This window comes from Lissotriton helveticus, chromosome 6, assembly GCF_964261635.1.
Source record: "Lissotriton helveticus chromosome 6, aLisHel1.1, whole genome shotgun sequence".
NCBI classification, from domain to species: Eukaryota; Metazoa; Chordata; class Amphibia; order Caudata; family Salamandridae; genus Lissotriton; species Lissotriton helveticus.
The window spans coordinates 1,110,244,977-1,110,266,906 of NC_136067.1; the positions used below are offsets into that span (position 1 = coordinate 1,110,244,977).

General features: G+C 44.7%; 1 protein-coding gene across 1 annotated transcript in view; it reads right to left on the reverse strand.

Moving 5' to 3' along the window:
- The window catches only part of ANAPC1 (anaphase promoting complex subunit 1), an 815,950-nt gene that overhangs the window by 185,038 nt on the left and 608,982 nt on the right, over positions 1–21,930 (reverse strand). Inside the window, exons 39-41 of the mRNA XM_078648767.1 lie at positions 16,744–16,861; positions 12,871–12,948; positions 12,604–12,671 (exon numbers count right to left, since the gene is read on the reverse strand). Of these exons, the coding sequence (XP_078504893.1) occupies positions 12,604–12,671; positions 12,871–12,948; positions 16,744–16,861 (264 nt within the window). The remainder of the gene's footprint in view (positions 1–12,603; positions 12,672–12,870; positions 12,949–16,743; positions 16,862–21,930) is intronic.

The following is a 21,930-nucleotide window of genomic DNA, read 5'->3' on the forward strand; positions in this document are numbered from 1 at the left end:
CTGGTACCACTAGAATGACTTTGGCACTGTCGTTTCTGATCTCTTTCAGAACTGAGGGCAAAAAAAGGCAGAGGCAGGAAGGCGTGCAGGAGTTCAAAGTTCCATTCTAGCTGGAATGCATCTTCTAGCCAGTTTGTCATGGAAAGTCCAATGTGCAAAATTGTTGACACTGCATATTCTCAACAGAGGGAAAAAGATATAGTCATGTGGTTCGCTGTCACAAAATGCTGCCCGACTCTTCAAACTAGTTCAGAGGCGTCCAGAGGGCCAAGTACCCCACTTTGCCCGGTTTGGTGCACTACCACATGGTGTGGGTGTTTTCCATGAGAACCTGCACCAGCCTCTGGATGGTAGGAAATCTTTCAAGGCCCACAGAATGGCTTTTAACACCAGCAAGTTGAAATAGAGTCAGGCTTCCATTGGAGACCAGAGTCCTTTGTTCGCCACCTCTCCTAGATGGCCTACCATAACCCAGCAGTGATAGTTCCATCACCACTCTGTTTTGGGAAGGGAAAGGGGCATGCTGCTCATCCAATTGTGGAGAAGTAGCCACCACTGGAGAATGTGTGCAGTCTCCTCCAAAATTAAACGATCTTTGAGAAGTTTCCTAGGAGAAGAGCAAACCGGAACATCATAATCTATTACACAGCCCACATATGTCACCTGGCGTAGTCGACGAGAAGAAAGTAGAAGGTTTAAAAACCAAGAAGCTTCAAAGCTATTCTCAATGAGATCCAGGACAGAGGCTAAAATTAACAAGTTATTTACCTTCCGTAACAAATTATCTTCAAGAGACATAGATTAGTTATGGATTCCTCACCTTAGAATTACCCTCAGGCATCAGACTGGTTCCGGAGAATTTTTTCCTCAGCAGTACCTCTGTGCGTCGATAGGTGGGGTTTGTCGACTCCACTTTCGTCGTTGGCGCCGTGGTCGCCGGAATGACGTTGCGGTATCTACTTAGAAGCCGCCCTGGCGCGCTCACGTCAGTTCTTTACACAACATTCCACGCCAGAAGCGCAGAGTCATATAAGACACTGACCACTGGTGCATAAAACTAGGGCCCTAAAAGGGAGTCCCTTACTGTAGAAGTCAGTTCGCAGAACAGGGAGGATGGGTTGGGGGGAAAGGAATCCATAGCTAATACAGGTCTCTTACAGATATATCGTTTACCGAAGGTAAGTAACTTGTTCATCTGAAAGAGACTATTAGTTATGGATTCCTTACCTCAGAATAGATACCCCAGCAATACCATCCCCGGAGGTGGGTCTGCTAACCAAGTTCACACCAGAAAGTCCTGGAGAACCGAAAGCCCAAAGAAGCCGTCTCTCTCGACCTGACTGTACAGACAATAATGTTTAGTAAACGTGTGCAGTGATGCCCACGTAGCTGCCTGACAGATGTCAAGAAGGGGAACTCCACGTCCCAGAGCAGTAGTGGCTGCAGTCGCCCTGGTGGAATGGGAACGCAAACCCACAGGAGGTTTCTTTTTCGCTAAGGAATAGCAGATCTTGATGCAAAGAACGACCCATCTGGAGATGGTCCGTTTCTGCACGGCCCGACCTTTCTTGGCACCCACATAGTCAACAAAGAGCTGGTCATCCATCTGGAATTGTTTTGTGTGATCCAGATCGAACGAAAGCGCCCGCTTTGGATCCAAACAGTGAAGCCTCTCTTCCTCTTTAGAAGGAAGGAGAGGCGGAAGGAAGGTGGGCAAAGTGATGGTCTGTCCTATATGGAAAGAGGTAACCACTTTGGGAAGGAAAGAAGGCCTAGTGCGGAGGACAACTTTGTCCAGATGAACAGCCAGGAAAGGAGGTTTTGAAGAAAGGACTTGGAGATCATTCCCCTGCAAGCAAAGGTGATGTCAACCAGAAAGGCAGTTTTAAGGGTCAAAAGTCTCAGAGGACAGTTATGGAGCGGTTTGAAAGGAGCACACATAAGATAAGTAAGAACCAGGTTCAAGTTCCTGGGGCATCATGAAAGGAGTAGGAGGAAACAAGTGAGCAATGCCCTTAAGGCCGCAACTTACAATAGGGGACTTGAAAAGAGAAGGCTGGTCAGGCAGCAGAAGGAAGGCCGAAATAGCCTAAAGATAGCCTTTGAGAGTGCCCAGAGCAGAGCCCTGCTGGGCCAAAGAAAGAATGAAGAGGAGAACCTCTGAAAGAGGGGCAGAAAAGGGATCCACAGCCTATGCTGTGCACCATGCCATAAATGTGTTCCGGCTACAGGCATATACCGTTTTAGTGGAGGGACACCTGGATGTTGAGATAACATCACAGACTTCAGAGGAAGGTCGATAGCTGTCAACTGCCGCTGCTCAATCTCCACACAAGGAGGTGGAGGGTGAACAGGTTCGGGTGGAGGACCGTCACCTGCTGCTGCGACAGAAGATCCCCCTGAAGAGGCATTCTGATCGGAGGATCAATGGCCATGGGTAACAGCTCGGGATACCAAACTCTTCTCGCCCAATCCGGAGTCACAAGAATGACTTGGGCCCGGTTGCGCTTGATCTTCAGCACTCTGGGCAGAAGTGGTTAGGCGGAAAGGCGTATAGAAGACCGCAACTCCACTCACGACAAAAAGCGTTGCCTGGCGAGTGCCGCCTTGGAAATTCCAACGTACAGAACTGCTGACATTGTGCATTCTCTTCAGTGACGAATAGATCTAACCAAGGTTCTTCCCATTGCTGAAAGAGACCCTGGACCACCTCCAAGTGAAGAGGCCATTTGTGATACATCATGCACCTGCAGCTGAGCTCAGCCCTGGTGTTCAGAGAACTTGCCAGGGATATGCCCTGCTGTTCCAGCAATGTCCAAAGGTGGAGAGCCTCTTGACATAGGGTCCACGACCCCACCCCGCCCTGTTGGTTGCAGTACCACATGGCGGTGTTGTTGTCCGTGGACACCTGCACTACTCTTCCTGTGACAGAGGGAAGGAACGCTTTTAGTGAAAGACGAATTGCCAGAAGCTCCAAAAGGTTGATATGGAGCCCGGTTTCCACGAGAGACCAGAGGCCTCTAATCTCCGCCTCTCCCATGTGGCCACCCCACCCTAGCAGGGATGCATCTGTCACCACTGTGAACTCTGGTTGGGGAAAGGAGAGTGACCTGCTGGGACCCAATCCTGATTCGTAACCCACCACTTTAACTAGTGTGCAGTGTCCTCTGAGATCTGGACGCTATTGGAAAGATTGGCCTGAGGCTGTGCCCACTGGAACTTCAGGTGCCACTGCAGAGCCTGCATATGCCACCTGACTTAGTGCACCAGCAGGATGCAGGAGGCCATGAGACCCTGTAGCCTCAGGGTCATTCTGACTGAAACCCGGGATAGAGGCTGAAAGATCGGAATCATAGACCGAATATCCCAGACTCGCTGTTTGGGATGATAAGCCTGAAACTGCGCTGTGTCAAGAACAGCTCCGATGAAATGGAGCTTCTGAGAGAAGATCAGATGTGACTTCGGCACACTGACGGTGTACCCCAGCGAATGCAGGAGATCGGCCGTAGTCTAGAGGTGGGTGACGGCAGCCGGGTGCGAGCCCGCCTTCAACAGCCAGTTGTCGAGCTAGGGGAAGACTGGAAACCCTGATCTGTGCAGATGAGCTGCGACCACCGCCATCACTTTTGCGTACACCGAGGGGCGCTGGTAAGGCCAAAGGGGAGCACCGTAAACTGAAAGTGTTTGTGGCCTACAGTGAACCGCAGGTAACACCGGTGAGCCGGCAGGACAGGGATGTGAAAATAAGCATCCTGCAAATCCAACGCTACCATCCATTCTCCAGGGTCAAGAGCAGACAGGACCTGAGCCAGTGTCAACATCTTGAACTTCTCTTTCCGGAGGAAGCGGTTGACGTCCCTGCGATCCAAGATAGGCCCTTGTCCTTCTTGGGCACCAGAAAGTAGTGGAAATAACAACCACAACCGACTTCTGAGGCAGGAACATGCTCGATGGCTCCCTTGGTAAAGAGAGCCATGACTTCCTGTTGGAGAAGGGCCAAATGATCCTCCGACATGTGATGGAATTGAGGTGGCAAGGATGGAGGGGTAGCCTCGAAGGAGAGGGAGTAGCTTCTTCTGACTATCTGCAAAACCCACCTGTTCGATGTGATGTTGACCCAGTGGGGGAGGGGCTGGCGAATCCTACCGCCCACTGGCAATTGATGGGCCTGAAAGGTAGGACTAGGAGGGTTTGGAGGCTGCTGCAGAGGGGGCGCTGGTTGACTAGCCCGCCCACTGGCCCGACCCACGACGGTGGGATCCACATCCCTGGCTGCGCAGAGGCCGGACAGCTTGAGCAGGACTGTGGCTCTGGTAGCCACGAAAGGGGCAAAAAGCAGACTGCGCTGGGCGGGAGGTGGTAGCGAGGCCTAAGGATCTGGCTGTAGCCCTAGAATCCTTAAAGCACTCGAGCGCGTTGTCTGCCTCGTCACCAAAGAGGCGATGGCCATCCAAGGGCAAGTCCAAAAGTGTTGCTTGGACATCCCCCGAAAAGCCAGTGGACCGCAACCAGACATAGCGTCTCAATGCTACTGATGTGGAAATCTTCTTGCCCAGTAAGTGGACAGTGTCCAGCCACCATCGAATGGTGAACTATGCTGCGTCTCTCCCTTCGGCAACTGCACAGGAGAGCACAGCTCGGGCCTCCTTCAGGCACTGTGGCAGCACCTGCGCAACAGAGTCCCACACCGAGTGGTAGTAACGGCCCAATAGACATCCGGTCGTCCTCACTGACCGCACTCCCAAGCTGGAGGAAGAAAACATCTTCTTCCCAAGGTGGTCCAGCTTCTTGGATTCCCTATCAGGTGGTGCATTAGGGAATGCACCCTTGGACATTGAGGCTTGGACTACCAAGCTCTCAGGGGTAGGATAAGAAGAGGAACATTGGGTCGCACGGAGAAGGGTGGTGGCATCGGGCAATCATCCTGTCCACAGGAGCCCCTGTGTTGTTCTTGGATCAAGTGCCCAAAAGGATGCCCGTAAGGGCCTCATTGAACAGCAGCAACAGCCGGTTGAAGCACCTCTGTCAGGAGGTTAGTCCTGACCACCACCTTAGGAAGCTTAAGGTTTAGGGCCTCGGCTGCCCTACGCAACATCACTGCATACGATGCACCCTCCTCCGTAGCCACGGTAGGGGGAGATAGCACGCCAAGGTCTGGGTAGGTATCCAGCCCACTGGCCTCACCCAACTCCTCTCTCCAGTCCGGTTCCTCCAACTGGTCTGCAAGAGGGTCCACAGCCCCTCCTAGTCCTCCTCACCCTCTCCTGTGAGCCACTGAGGGTGGTAGGAAACATCAGGAGAGAACGGGTACAAAAGTACTGGTCGGCGCCGGTACCGACGTCGGACGACGACGGTCCAGCTCCGTGTCCTCATTGAGGGGGAGGCCAGGGTCGACGCCGGCTGGGGACACAGACGGCATCGAAGGCGGTGGGGGTGTCATCACTGGATTCAGCGCCAGAGGAGGTGTCACGAGGTCGACCTGCGCCGGTCCGGATCCTTAGGGGCCCAGCGGTGCCGGACCGAAGCTACTGATATCTAAGGCCTTGAGCCCCCAACCGAATCTGCGGGGCCCTAAGGCGCACCGGCGGAGTTGGGCTGCCCGAAGATAGAATTTAAGGTTTTGTAAAAGCTTCGAAGCTGGTCAGTGGTTGCTCTGGGTCTCGGAAAGGGAGAGAAGGCGGAAGTCGACCCATAAGGCTCCATGGGCGGAGACGGACGACTACCTGCCGTGTTCTGCTTCGGCCGACGGACGGGGAGAACGAGAAGAGCGATGATGCTTCTTCGCCTTCTTCTTGTGTTCCACTTACCCGAAGACGAAGACTTCGACGAGGAGTGGTGGTAATGACTCCGCGTCTGGGAGTGCGACCTCTCGCTCGACAGGGACCTCTAGCGGCGCGGAGCCACCTGCCGGGCCTCCAGAAGCTTTCGAGACTGCTCCCGCAAAGAATTCAGGGCCATGTCCCGGCAGTCAGAACACGACTTTGGGTCGTAGTCGCGCTGCAGGCACTAGAGGCACACAAGAAGGGGGTTTGTCACCAACATCAGCTTGTGGCAGGAGCCACAAGGCTTAAAGCCGGTCAGGCGAGATGACTCCCTGTGCACCAGGAGTCGAAAGACTCAAAAAAAGAAGTCAACAAAAGTCCCAAAAAGAGAATCAAAGTGACTCGAGGTACCGCTCTCTTCGGATCTGCGCTGGCTGGTGCGGAAAAAGTAAGACTGACGTCAGTGCACGAAGGCGGGATCTAAAGATACCACAACGCCATTCCGGCGACCACAACGCCAATGACGAACGCGGACTCGACTGACGCCACCTATCAATGCGCAGAGGTACTGCTGAGGAAAAAATTCTCCAGATCCAGTCTGACGCCTGAGGGTAATTCGAAGGTGAGGAATCCATAACTAATTTTCTCTTTCAGATATCTGGGACACAGTCCGAATGTCCTAGACCCATTGCAATGAAGGGTAGGCCTCAACTGTACAGTACCCAGGACAGCTTCAATGAAAGGAAGGCCCTGTGAAGGGGAGTCGGGTGAGAATTTGTCTTGTCACCAACAATTTTAGGAGGTTTGAAGTCATCTGGAGGAGGTCTACGACTGACTGACAAGCCCACTTTTACCTGTCAGCTTTCGAGGTAAGGGAAAAATAGCATACCGGCATTCAAAGATGGCCAGCAACCATCACTTTTGTGAACACCTGAGGGTCACTGGTGAGGCTGAAGGGGGGCATGGCAAACGTAATGTGCTGCTGGCCTACCTTGAAATGCAGGTAAAGTCTGTTGGACTGCAGGATGTGTACATAAAAATATGCATCCCGCAGGGCCAAGGACACCATCCAGTCGCTTGGGTCCAGATTAGATAGGTTCTGGCCCAGCTTGGGCATACAGAATTTGTCCATTCACCGGAAAGCACTCAAAGGTTGAAGGTCTAAAATGTGCTAAAAGCCCCATTCTTTTTTAGCACAAAGAAAAAGCTAGAGGTGCAACCATCATTAATTTCTAAGTCCATATCTCTCTTGATAGCTCCTTTGGAAAATAAAACTTGAACCTCTTGCAAAAGAATAGACAGGTGTTGCTTCTGAGATTCACTCTAATTTGGGGGTGGGGTGGACTTTCAAGAGTAATTGGAAGGCCAGTGACATTGGGAGTTGAGCTGTGGATTGATGTCAGAAGGCAGAAAAAGAAAGGAACTAATGTAGTAAGTATGGGTAGTGCCTATATGAGGCTCTGCTAAATTCTGGCTGTTGCTGAGTATTCTAAGGTGAGGAATCAGTGGTTAGAAGTATTCATAAGAAACTTTAGATGTAAATTGACAATTACTGAATGAAATGTGGAAAAACACCAAATAAGTAGAGTGCAAACTATGCATCAAGGGGTATACAGTTAGAAGGACAAAAAACTTCCAACTAAACATATTAGTATAATTATTAAGAGCAGCAAAAATAGTTGTATTCTAGGAAAATTCCTTTTGAATAGGTTAAAAGCTCTTGTTGTCTCTGCAGCTTCACCCAATAAGATAACTGCAGTTGGATTGGTTTTTCTTTTTTCACAGAATCTGAGAACATTTTAAGAGGATTATTCTCTTGCAAATACCAGTGATTTCACAATAGGGGCAGGGATGGAAGTCTTAGCATTTGCTAAGCTTCAGCTTGTTCTCTGCACCAGAATTTGAAGAGGTTTTGAGTAAAAGTCCAATTTAAGATATCAGATAAATTGATCTACAAGTAAAGTAACTGCATACCTTCTAGATATTGCCAATATGCCTTTCAGTACAGAGATAGTATCTAAGAAATGTAAAGCAGGCGTAATAGGCCTTTTGCTGAAGAAGCACAAAACTGATGTCAATGATCCCAACTAGTGAGTTCAGGGGTTCTACATAGGTTCTCAATAATACCTCTGGTTTTAAATCTTTTCTTTATGATCTTTAACACATCTGCCACAGGAATTTGAGCTTATGTTCTACATGTATACAGACAATACACAAGTGTTCTTTAATATGCAATCTCTCCTGTGTAAGCTCCTAAGGCACTTGTGACTGTTCACAGATGAATGAAAAAGAACTTTGACAATAAATCGTCTACAAAGGGAAATTTGCTGTATCAGAGACACCTGAGAAGATGAGATGGATGGTTGTTTGGCTGTTTATGTTGTTGCTTGCCCTGACCTTATGTGGGATGTAAGGAAGTTGGGTACTTTAATAGACTCTGAGCTACAGTGCTTACACCAATTAGTAGCTAGCCACATTTACATTTATTTTCCATCTGCAAATTTTCTGTACGGCCTTTCCTTCTCTTACATTTGTTAACAAAAAAATATGTTTTAAAAACTATAGTGATCAATGCATCAATCCTGCATTGACTTTGGGAACTCACTTTAAATGGGGACCCCAAAGAAAAGTATTGGAACATGTCCAAAATGCAGCCACAAAAAGTCTATTTAGCCTAAAAAAAGTTTTACCATGCTTTGCCACCTTCAGCTGCCACCGGTGCACACGAGAATCTCTGGCTTACCTACAAAAGATGCGATACAGCGTACAAGCAAACAAACAACTACGTCTTATCACGCCAAAATTCACCATAAATTCTCATAAGAATGTGTTAATATCATCATTGATGCTGCTAACATACCCAAAACTAAATGTAAAAAACTTAAATTTTGGAAACATATGAGATTTCCACCAAAGCAGCTCAAAAGCTCAATTTCTCTCTTAACATACCAGGTGGCTGCCCTGTGCTAGATACACACAGAAAGCACAGTGCAAAGGTGTGGTTCACACAGAGTTGCAAGAAATCATGGCCCTTTACAATTCATGAGATAGTATTTGATTTGCAGCTCCGATCGAACACTTACAATTGTAGGGATGGAGGCCTGCAATGGAGAACATTACAGACCTCTAAAATTAACCAAAGTAAGTATGTAATAAAAGACTGCATATTGTGAAATGGATATTGAAGGCAAATGCATTGGTGCTTGTAACTGTTTCCTGCTTATCAAGAGCCAGCTGCTGTGCCTTCTCATCCATTTAAATCATGGAACGTTTCCAATTTGCAAACAGGTCGTCAGTAATCATCTTAATGCCTTGGCATTACTTCATATGTTGCAATGTACCAATACATTTACTTATAAGCCACAAAGAAACTGAAACACTCTTCAGCACCACTTTTGCCTCAAAGTTCCTGCAATGTTGATGTTGCAATTAGCAAATACTACTTGAAAGTCTCCTGTGCTCCATACATCTAATGCCTCAAACACTTCCTACACCTTATGCATAGCTGGTTATCCAGCGCCTTTTCACACCACAGAGACAAAATTACTGTTAATTGCCAAGAACAAAAAGAAAGAAGTAGGATAAACCTGTATCTAATACATACATTTTGATAGGTTTGAACCCCAACCTCAACCATGTCAAATCACTTGCATTCACCCTGGAGAGCAACCTAGCCCTCAAGGAATACATTGCCAAAAAGAAAGAAAAAACAAAGAAGTTCCACGAAGTGACTTTAAAACTGCTGTTCACATCCTACTCTCGCATTTTGTTGGTGGAGACACCCTGCTCCATGGCCTTCCAGACTTCAGACTCACTCTCCCCCAGCGGCGGTTTCCTTTAACCCCTTGGACGCTCATGACGAGCTGAGCTCGTCATGAGGCACAGTGGAGCTGTGCTCATGACGAGCTGAGCATGTCATAACGGCCGCGGAACGCCCACGCGGGGCTAATTCCCCTCCTGTGCGGGGCGTTCCATTGAGTGGGCGGAGTCGTGACGAGCTCAGCTCGTCATGAGCACAGCTCCACTGTGCAGCATGACGAGCTGAATTCGTCAAGAGCACCGCGCGCGGCCTCTCTCCTCCCCAAACCGCAGGTGGGAATTAGCCCCGCGTGGAAGGGGTTAATGGGCAGAAGAGCATCACACAACATGCTGCAAGTGCAGTGGTAAACACAGAATAATAAAATGGTCATTACCATTTTATTAATCTGTGTGCCGCCAGCCCCGCTGCTGGAGCATGAGGGAGAGGGCGGGGCAGATTCCTACGTATTGCAGGATGTCTTCCTGGGCTCAGGGCACATGTCAGATTAACTGGCAGACTACAGACGGCCTATCCGACATGCACACTTCAGAGCCAGCAATATCAGGGCTGAGAAACCACCGGGGAATTGCTGGCACAGGCCCCCAGCCTTATAATTAGCACTGGGTTAGCCTGCTCAAACCAATCCTGAAGCTGCTCTCATACTGAAAACAGCATGAAGAGTAGCTCCAGGATAGGTTGGATTTACGCTGCACTTGGAAGGAAGTCCTTCCCTTTCCTTCCTGCTCCTTGTCACTCCCAGGATCGGCACGGGGAGAGGAGCACAGGACAGAGGGCTCGGCGGCCAGCAGCATTTATGGTGAGTGCCCCAATCATTTCATAATGTTACCAGCCGCCACTGCTCTCCCCGTTAAAGGAATCAAACAAACTGCAGCACATCTGATCCAAGACCTGAAGAAATATGATCACATCATCCTTCACCCTGCTGGAACTCCACTGTGCTCCCTGAGTCCTTCCCATCAAAGCCAACTGCATTATTTACAAAGCCATCACGACCAGAAACCCCCGCCTATCTGGAAGACAAGCTCAACCACGCTGATAGTTCTTTGAACACCTGTTGCTAGGACACCAGCAGCCTGGAGACAAATTGGACATAAGAAAAAACAATACAACAGGCTTTTAACATCAAAGCACCCAAATTCTGGAACACCATCTGTATCCATCAGGTTCGCACCAACCTTCCTTCAATTTAGAAAGGAGTTGAAGATTCACATCTTTAAGAGCACAATATCATGAAGCAATAACGGTTCACAAAACAGCTTCCTCTCCAATCACTTGTTGACGGCATTCTTATCTTTGACCCTGGATAGAGCACCACTGCCTTATGGCTTGGTTTGCGCGATACTAATACAACTTACATTCATATGCAAATTGCTAATTTTTATTTTATTTATTCAGCATTTTGCTTATGTAAAACCTGTCACCATGTATTTTACCGGATTTAAAGACACAAAATTACAGAATATATATCTCGACCTCAAGAGCATCATCAGCCTTTGAAACACAATTGTAAACCAAAATATTGAAAGGGGAACCTTAAAAAATGTTTTAATTACAAGACAATAATTAAAATATAATATATAAACCATTAGAACGTACAGTTGTTCATGCTGCAATCCTACCTTTCCGGACCCCTGCAGATTCCTGTATTTTGAGACTCCCTCACCTAGCGTTAACTTTAAAGCGAACACTAATATTTACCGTGCACTCATTTATTTATATTTTGGACTATGATGTGTCTTTTCTAAAGCTTGTAATTGAAGAGGATAAAAACGTCCTCCATGCGGACATGTGGAATCTGCAATGGAGTCAATTCCTCACGGAGGACCTTCATTTTTGCTGTTAGCAAATCCCACCTCAAGTACGGCCTGTCACAGTGAAAAACAATTGATGTCATATTTTTTATTATTTAATGGAAAAACCATAACAGAGCATCACTACAGGATGTTCCTAAGAGATTTCTAAAGTGGAAATGCTGATGACTCCCCAAGCAAAGATGGACGCTTGGCAAATGCACAGGATTTATTTTAAAGAGCAGAAGGCAAGCACTGGTTTGCCAAAGAACATACAATTTTTATGTGGATTAATCCAATGCAGGCACACATCCACTGAGTTAGGTTTTATATTTGTATCGCAAATGCTTACTTTTGAAATATGAAGGTTTTGTGAACCACACTTACAAATAAAAAGCAATACTGCAGGACATTAAAACGTAATAAATAAATCATAGCATGTATCAAATTTAGGGTTAGTAGTTGGACACAGTTTACTTTTCCACGCAGAAAATAACATTATCCGGAGGAATGTTGACTGGAGACAAATAAGAAGCCAAAATGGATTTCATCTTTACAAAGCAATATCACTATTTTAATCTTGGATGATAAACGAAAAGTGTTAATTAAAAACAAGACAACACGTCTATGTGGCTAGGGGCAGACCCAGGGCGTGGACTAAAATTTGGGGTCAGTGGAATGCATATCGTGGAGACATTTGTACCCCTCCCTTGGTTGACACATCCGATCTTACCCTGTCTCCCTAGGCTGATGTTCCCGAAATCTTTCATTCTCTTTTTAAGATTTTCCTGTCCTCCCTGCTGCCCCCCCCCCCCGGCCTTGCCGAGTCTCATTGATTTACCTTTATCTTCCTGATTAGTGTACTTCCCCTCTGTCATCTGGGCTGACGTGATTGCTACATTCGCCTTGTTTTGGTTTGTTATTTTAATGTTTAAGACAAAAACTGTTGTGTCCTGTCATATGCTTTGTGCAATATTTAATCTGTGATTTGGGCCTGGCCACGGAGATTAATGTTTACTGCATGGTACGTGCTTTGCGAATTAGCGGCCAGCCCGTGTGGTTGTAGGCCCATCTCTGTACTTTCTATCTGATTGCTCAATAAAAAAATTTTAACCCAAAAAAAAACAACAAAAAAAAACAAGACAACAAAGTCTAAAATTCTCAAAAACAATAAAGTACCAGAAAAATAAAGGCCATTTAACCGTGAACACACATCATCAAACCTACTTACTTCAGTTGATGTGTCCCTTTGCTTAAATCAATCACTATTTCCCAATATCGTGGTCCCTTTACTTTGATCTGTGGACAAAAAGGCAACATATAATATCTCCCATTCATCCAATTTACTGAGACAACATAGTGACTTCACGCAAACTCTTTTAAAAGTGAGGAAGGCAATTTGGCCTCTTTACTGCCAACTTCTCAATAAACACATTTTGACTTAACTGAGTAAGAGTTTAATAGTACATTTTAGTACACCAAAATGTAATTTTCTTACCTGTTTTAGCAAGTGGAGCTCAGGTAACAGAGTGGGGGCCATTAGTTCTTCTATTGTTTCCTGATACCACTGGGTAGCCTAGATAAATGACCAATTCAATTTTATTGATTATGATTTGGAATTCCAAAGAATTCCACATAAAAGTACATCTTAAAAACACATTACATTCCAAAAACAAAATTGCCAATCTAATTTCGTCTTATCATTTCGTCTAAAAACACAAAGATAAATGACCAACAAGTGTTTGTTACTGCATAAACGTACATCACAATCCAGAAATCTCACTCAGCCTCTTAAGGGATTCATTGGTTAGAATTTGAATTAAAATTAGAAACTTTAAAGACAGAATGGAACTAATGACTATAACTATTCTAGTCAGATTGTTTTGCCTGATGTGTCCATGCAGTGTCAGAGAAGACGGTTGCTTCAATCTATCCCGACTAAACTAGTTACTATAGATTAATACCATCACTACTACATTGACAAAACATTTTTTTTATGTATATGTGAATGAATATATTGGACTGTTTAAAAAGAGAGCGGACACTTGGCATGGGCGTAAAGTGTGTGCAAAGGGTTCTTACTACAGAAATAAAAAGGAAATATTGTTTGCTAAGAGGTAGAAAATCTCAATACCATAAGCACTCTCTTGAAGAGAGAGGTCAGAAATAATATTTGGTTTAGACAATTCTGAGCGTTAAAAGTCATTGGCGGCACTGAAAATTATAATTTGTAACCATTCATCTTTCCTGTTAGCAATGTAACAAAACATCAAAGGAACAAGAGGGACCAGCAATGTGTAAATATACAAAATATGTCTTTCATCTACTCAACCATGCATGATGACATAACACAGCACTCAAAAGTAGATAAATCTGTTGCTGAAAGAACGGTATTCACCAATCGGGGGTGTCCTCGGAAGTGGAGTAAAGTCTGGGGGCATGGAACAAATTCAGGGGGGATATATGTGAACCACCAAGTAAGCGAGATGGGGAAAGTGTGGAGGAAGAATAGCGTGAAAAGAAGTGTTGGAACTACGAGGGGAAGGGTTACGAAGGAAAAACAAACTTTGTTGATGAGTTGCCTGTAACAATGGGGTCCGAGTGTATAATGAAGTTTGATACTGCACATCTGAGAATTTCTAAATCGCTGTACTGTGATTTCCATGTTGATAATTCAATAAACATAAATAAAAAAAATTAAAAACAGGAAAAAAAAATAGATAAATCTGTTTTTCTTTACACGCTATATAGGGGTTTCCTATAAAACAAAAACATTTAAGTATTAGAACCGGTCATCTAATATATTCAGCTTTCATAAACTTTTATATAGGCTGAATATTATGAATTCCTTCTAGCCTCAGTACTAAATTCAGTCGTTATAAATATTAGCATTTCACATGGCATGGCATTTACCAAGACTGTAGAATAAAAATGAACCCATCACACTAACTACACAAAGGGCAAAAATATGGGTAATCATTTAATTAATGCAATGGAAAGGAAAGAGATTGGGAAATAAAAATATAGGGGCACATAAAAAAGCAACATATCATCCTCTACATTTTTTAACTTCCCAATACAAAATGAAATGAGAAATATTAAATCATTCATGCAGTGAAAACACTTTTGAATTGAGGGATTCTGCAACATGCGACATAAAAAACTATGGACTAAAATGTCCATGTAGATATTACTACACAAGAATGAGGTAAAGACCAGTGAAACTAAGGTGAAATGAACATCAATCAAATTAATAACAAAAAACTCAGGATCTTCGGTTGTAAAACAGTTTGGGGAGAAATGACATCAAATATCACAGATACTATTTGTGTTAGTGGAACTCATATCAAATGACTGAAGAGAAGGCAATATAAATTATTGTAAAGGTCAGCTTTTTGGTTTCATTTCTTAAATATAGTTGATTCAAATGGATTAAAGAACTAGCTTTGAACTACTTTTTGTAATATTTAACAACATTAACAACTATGAACATTAAACAGGTAAGGAAGAAACAGGAAGAGTAAGCATCAACATAATGGCAATGGTGAGTGAGAGCAGAAGCTATTTGTCGATATTTTTGGGTTTTAATTTTATAGATAAAACCAGGAGGGTCATCATATAGTATGGAGTTAATTTACCAAACGTAGAAACATTTTTAAAAAAAGGATAGCAAAATTCAGCCATTTTGGAAAACAATGCAGATGCAAAATGCAAATGTGATAACAGATGTTTATAGGCCTGAAGGATCGAAGGAACTGTTCTAGGTTTGACAGTGCATTTTTTTAAAGCAATAAATGCTACATATTTAAAAAAACATTTATATGTTTGCACTTCATAGAAAATGCATGTTTACCTTTTCCCTGAGGAAGAGGACTAATTCTCTGAAATGTACTGAGAATATTCCTTTAAAATGTATGTGAAATAACGGAATGTCTAAGAGACATTGAAAGAAATAATAATTAAATGAAGAAATAAGAATAAATATAAAGAATTGAAGAAAGGAAATGAATGGAAAATTGATGATTACAGAGCACATGACTGCAAAAATCAGACGGGATATCTGATTTAGGTTTTTTTTGCAATTGAGAGGGGGGAGGTTGTAATTCTCACAGGACTCCACTGGGAACTACAATGGAAAATATATATATAAAACCTTTTTAAAGTAAGAAAATAATTGCCATAATGGAAGAGTGTTCAGCAAGATATAAAACATAATTTAGGATATGATATAGCAGCTTATAAAAGACTGCTATTAATGCGTATCACATTTATCAACGATCTCATGGATAGGATGTGCTTATGCCGTTGAGCTCCCTTTTTGCAAACATCTTAAGCACAAAGTCTATATGGCATTAATTCCCAAACCAGTGCAGTAAAACCTGGTGTCTATTTGTGAAGGCAATGTTACAGAATTACAAATAAGTTGGGCAATCCCATAAAACAGGTGGATCTTTTCTATACATCCGCTCATTACAGACGTCGACACTCACTGGTGCAACAGAATTTCCCATGAAGTAATAAACAGCATAATGCAGAGGCACGAAGGACAATATGCTGTTTCTACCATTGTTGAAGTGGACATGACTCATTAACAAACAAAGCCTTGAGTGGCTCATGATGAATGGTTAATTCCATGCTGTTTTTTCATGCACCATAGTTATAAAGAAAGGTATCGAACCATATCCAGAGCACAAGGGGTTACATTTGTGCAGTGAAGTTAAACCACAATAACTTGACCTTCGGAGTATGACCCAGTGGTGTTCTCTTGTAACACAATTCCATAAGGGAACCTAAAGTGTTATGTATAATTTTCACAAGCACGGCATGCTATACTGTGGAAATAATTAGGGGTGTGTTAAATTTGTGTACTTTACTTTTGCATAATTAAGCAAACTTTCAGGAAAATTGGTCCAAATGCAGATCTATTATCAACTGTAATAGTATGGAGAGAAATGATTCACAAGAATGCATGTCACAGTAAAAAAAAATAGCAAAGAAAAAAACCACAAGCAGTAGTCGCTCAGGTCACTCCTGTACGCTTGTGATAAACCTTTCAATAAATGGGATGAAATAACACATCATGGCAGAATTCCGTAATTTTTGGGAGTTCACTTAACAAGCAAATTGTGATGTTTCGAAACTATGCAAATTACACCACATAATTTAAATTAAACCAGAGCCTGGAAAGAACATGCAATCTGACCTGTGCAGTGTAGTAATAAAGGGTTAGGTCTTGTATCAAATAACATGAAATATTGGCCTGCGCTTATTTTCACTGGCTGGTGATAAAGACAGCTCTCTTGCACCAGAAAACATTTTGCATGTGAATGATTATTATTTTCAGAGCACACTTGAAAAGAAGAACCAATACCTTGTAGGTAACTTCCAATAGCACATAACAAGGGGTGTTTGTATCCACGTCCACTGGCACCAACAACCTAGGTTCTGCAGCCAGTACATAGAGGTGCCTTAAAGCCTGAAGGTGATACCTGTTTACAGAAATGACAGATCTGTCAAACAGAGGTCAGTGAACATTCCATTTAAAACAATTTAGCAGGAGCATAACTCTGAGAGATGTGTGTGTATTAGTATTGTACTCCTGAAAAACTTTACTGTTAATTTGTCCTGGAGGCAGCAAGTTGAGCAATTCATAAAACGACATTAACATTCTCGTGATCTACCTCTTTGCTCCTCCCCTTTCTTCTCATGTGATAATGAGTTTTTTTTAAACCACTTTTTCCATAACAAAGGCCTGCCCACAGAATGCCAAATAACACAGCATGGGAAACCAATAAAAAAAAGAGCTGTAGCTCTCCTTTAATTTACAACTTAATAGGAGTAAAAACTCTTACACAGTCTTAGTTTGGACAGGGTGATCTATAAATATATTTTTACGCTTTTAACAAGTAGCCAAATAGAATCCGAAAGCTGTCAAAGATCTGTGCATGGGAGCTGTAAGAGTATGTATATTATAATATAAAGAACAAGGACCATGCCCGAGGTCCACAAGTGTGTACATGAGAAGGAAGATAAAAGTACGTTTACAAAAGAGCACAATGATCTCACACTTCAAGAAATCCAGCTAAATCAGAATATGTGACAGCTGCAAAGTATTCAGTTGCTCACTTGCAAACTTGTGTTGAAAGTGGAGATGTATTAGGAGAGTGTGAAACATATTCGGGGGAACTAGCAGTTGGAGTAGTAAACTAATGCCACCTCCAGTTGTAGCAGGGAGGCAGAGCACAAAAAAAGAATCAATAAGTGATTGACTTGGCCCTTTTGGCAGGTTCATCCTTAAACTTTTTGCCTTTTCTCTGACATGGTGTTGGTGGTTTAAGGCCTCTGGGCACTTTAGCACAGTGGTCCAGTGTAAAGTGCATGCGCTCTCTGTGTTACATTTGGGAAGGTTGGCCTGCCCTCCCCTAGGAATGCATGGGAGATTCCCTGATCAGTGTGTCAGTGGTAATTCCTGGGATGAGAAGAGCAGCGTGGTCAAGTTTAGTATGTATGAAATTGTACTAGTAAGTGCTGCACAATGGTGTGCGCAGATTTATGCTGATTATTTGAGAAATACCACTTTTAGAAGTTGCCATTTCTGTGTGCTATGTGTCTGCCTGCCTGATGTGAATTGCATGTCTGGCTTGTGAGTGACAGGAGCTGTGAGGTGTGTGTGTGTGGCTCCAGGAGGGGCAGGGTGAGTCAGCGATAGGCTGAACGGGACATCTGCCTTGGGAGTAGTGGGAGGGGTAATCCCCTGACTCTGAATAGGACTGAGCACAGACTGGACAATGCTGGCTCCACCCCCTGTGGTGTTTATGATCACCTAGCCCCAGCTGACAAAGGGGAAGAGGAGCTTGGAAAACAAAGTGCTCCAAATCCCCCCTGAACCAGCTGCATCTGGTTTCCCCAAGCCCTGCACTACAAAGGAGAGAAGTGGTATAAATATAGGGGCTGTGAACCCATGAATTCGTTCTGTGCTGGTGTGCTGTTCCTGAACCTTGCTGGGGCATGCTGCTTCTGGGGCCCAGGACGAAACGCCATGAGGGCTTGCCTTCCGGGGCCCAGCCTTGCCCCCTTGATTTCTGAGGACTTTTGCTGTGGAGCTGTGGCTCCTAGCGTCTGGTGAACGCTATATTTGAATTCCCCTAGCAGAGAGGAGCGCTGGAGCTTCGCAGCACCATGCTGTACATCGCTCCTGAGGGGATCCCCAGCGTAGGGATTCCCCCGGATTGCTGAGAAAGAGCGGGAGCCCACCAAGTTTATTAAGTATATTTAACTTGCTGGTGCCCACCCTGCAACATGGTACCTTTTGGTGGGTGCCCACCCCGCACTATCACCGAAGGACATCACCGCCGCCGCCCGAGGAAGAGGAGCACCGAAGGAGGAGGCCAGGCGCGTCCGCCTGACTGTGGGTGGGGCCTTGCGGGTGTCACTTCCGCCGTCTCCCGTTCAGAAGAAGGTGACCCGGAAGACTGTCAATGCCTAGCGGGGCTCCCATGAGCTGAGGGAAGCCCGGCATATGCCAAGAGAAGTCCCGCCCCAGGAGAGGGATCGGGTGAAGAGGGGCAGTGGCACCTTCTCAGTGCAGGTCCCAGCAGCGAGAAGAGGCTGGAACAGAGTCCTGCCCCATTGGCCGGTGAGTGGGGGCTCGAGGTTACACCGGGTTGGTGCCAGTCAAGACACGGTACCAGTACTTGGTCTGGGTGGTCCCTTAAGAGAGTGGGCCGCCCCAACGATGGAGGCCTATTTGTTTTGAGAGCCGTGGGGGTCCCGAGAACACAGTGGTGATGCCCCCCCCCCCCCTTTGGGGATATTGTCACAGCTGCCCCGCCTGACAGTGGGCAGCTGCAATGTGGCGCATGTTCGTGCAGAGCGCCCCAGAGCAGGGCCTCTTGGTGATTTCTCAGTTGCGCCGCCGTAGCGGGTAACTGCAACGTTTGGCACATGTGTTTTAGATGTCCCTGAGTGGGACAAGAGAGGGCACAGGCCTTCTTTGCTTCACAGCTGCACTGCAAGAAGCGTTAGCTGCAATGTTCGGGCCAACATTTCTTTGGGGACATTGTGAATGAGATAGGAGTGAGATGCACTCATCTGCCCCAGCGCAATTGCGCACTTGTGAATTCTGCTGCATTGGCAGCTGCCCTGACATTTGGGACATCGGGCATTTGAGCCCTCAGAGAAGGCAAGTTGGCCAGGGGGACAGTGTGAGGTTGATAGGGCGCCAGGCCCTACTGTGATTTATGGAGTGCTAGGAAAGGCGATTTATGCACTATAATTTATGCCTCTAGTATTTATGTTTAGGACGTTATTCGCTAATCTGAGATTTCTACTTATGAGGTTAAAGTATTTATGCTTGTGAGGTTATGGTCTAATGTGTGTATGCTCATGAGGTTGGCGCAGAATGTATTTCACGCCTAATGTGATGCTGCTTGCATAATATGATTTATGTTTCAGGAGATGATGGCGAGTACGGTATTTTGCCAGTAGTTACTGGATGTGTTCTACATTTACTATTAGTGCTTGTGATAGTTCTGACAGTGGCCCAATTGGCCCTGTCAGGTGTATATAATCCCCTGTAAATATTGCCTAGTGCCAGTTGGCACATTGTATATTGTATGATTACTATTCTAATATGCTTATGATAATACAAAGGCTATTTTTATATATAACCTTGTGTGGAGTTACTTTTGTGATGTGCCTAGTGTGTTGCTGCTGAGTGTATGTTGTGAACAAACGCTTTACACATTGCCTCTGGGATAAGCCTGACTGCTCGTGCTAAGCTACCAAGGAGGTGAGCAGGGGTTGTATTCAGCGTGTAACTTCCTTGCTCTGACTAGAGTGGTGGTTTCTGCCTGGCTTAGGCGCAAGTCCTAGCCAAACAGAAATCCCATTTCTAACAATAAGTCATTTCAAGTCCAGGACATTGCGTATTCACTAGGAAGTATAAACTTGCAAATGAGGGGGTCATGAAGTGGACACATTTGATAAAGAGCTGTCAAAGAAGCCTTCAGCCATGATTTTTAACAAGCAGAGCAGCTTTGAATTAAAAAAGGTTCCACCAGAAACATTTCAGCATTTAAAACGCATAGGTGTAGGTCACATTAAATAACTAAGATATGCTAGAGTGGGATGCAGGTAGGCATGCTGAAAACTAAATGTGAGAAGTATAGGATGAATAGTATAAAGGCCCAATCGACAGAATCACAGAAGGGGAGAGCCAACCCATGGCTGAGCATCTTTGAGGAGAATAAACAATGTCTAGCCCTTACCTCTCTTAGGCCTATTTACACCCTTCCAAAGTATGCTTAGAACAAACATATTACTCAAAACTGTTACATACCCAGCTGCCAAGTATTGAACATCAAGGTTGGGAGGACACTAACGTTCGGCAATTTGTGAAAGAAAAAGATATGCATGAATGTTATTTCTGTGAAGGCACAGAAGATAAGTTCACTGCCAGCTAGTATCCAGGTTATTTCAGAAAACAAGGCAATATCATTAGAAATCTCTATCTATACTTCTATTACGGAGCACCTCTTTGCCGAACTGATGAGGAAGCAGAATCACATATTCCATGTCTTGATACCAGAGCTTTATTATGAACCGACTGTTACAGATGTATGCCTTGACATGGAATATAAGTTATATGAACACATTTCAATGTCATTTTAATGTTAATTTTAAGTGCCCCTTAACTTCAACATGTCTACAAAGCTTCATGCACTTCTGTTACCTAAAAGCCATTTTACCTAGTGTAGTACAATTGCACGTTTTTCTGCACTGCATGGTAAGAGTAGCCTTAGTATGAGGATTGGCAGCAAGAAGCGTGAATTGAAGAACGTGGTGAACTCAAAATGTATTTATATGGCTCTATGTCTGCTCCCCTATCATGTGTTCTTTTTTCCATTGACTTGTAGACAGCCGCGACCCGTACAGGTAAGAGGGGTGGGGTAGGGGGTCATTAATTCGACAGACGGCGACGAGAGAAAATTAATTATTTATTTAATTGCCCCCCATGGTCGTCTCTCGAATCCTCCCAACCCCCCCCCCACCACTCATAACTGCACGGGCCGCACTTGCTTGCAGAGAAAGGAAAATGTTATAACATTTTGTCTGAAATGTATGGATTTTAACCTTAAATGATCCAAATGAATTAGCAGTGGATGATGTGCCCACTAAAGCGACAATTGCAGCTTATTGATTTGCCAGCATATTGACTATTTTTGCACTGAACGCGTGTTAGACTTTTATGCTTTCCGATCTGTTGTGTTTTATTTTATAGGTGGTGCTTTGCAAGTGGGAAACTGTCTGCGCTACCGAACAGGGCAGCACTGGACTGGTCATCACGTGATTTTCCCTGGTGCCAGGTCGTACGGGAGAAGTTTCTCAAGGGGGACTGGTGTGGAGAATGACCCAGCACTGGACCTGGTGAATTGGCTAAACAAGAGTCAGCAAGTAAAACTGAGTTTTGGTGAGGTGTAGCTGCGTTTAGCATATTCTATGTGCTTGCTTGCATGGACCGTACTGTTCTATGTCTGTCAACAATTGCTTCAGAGTG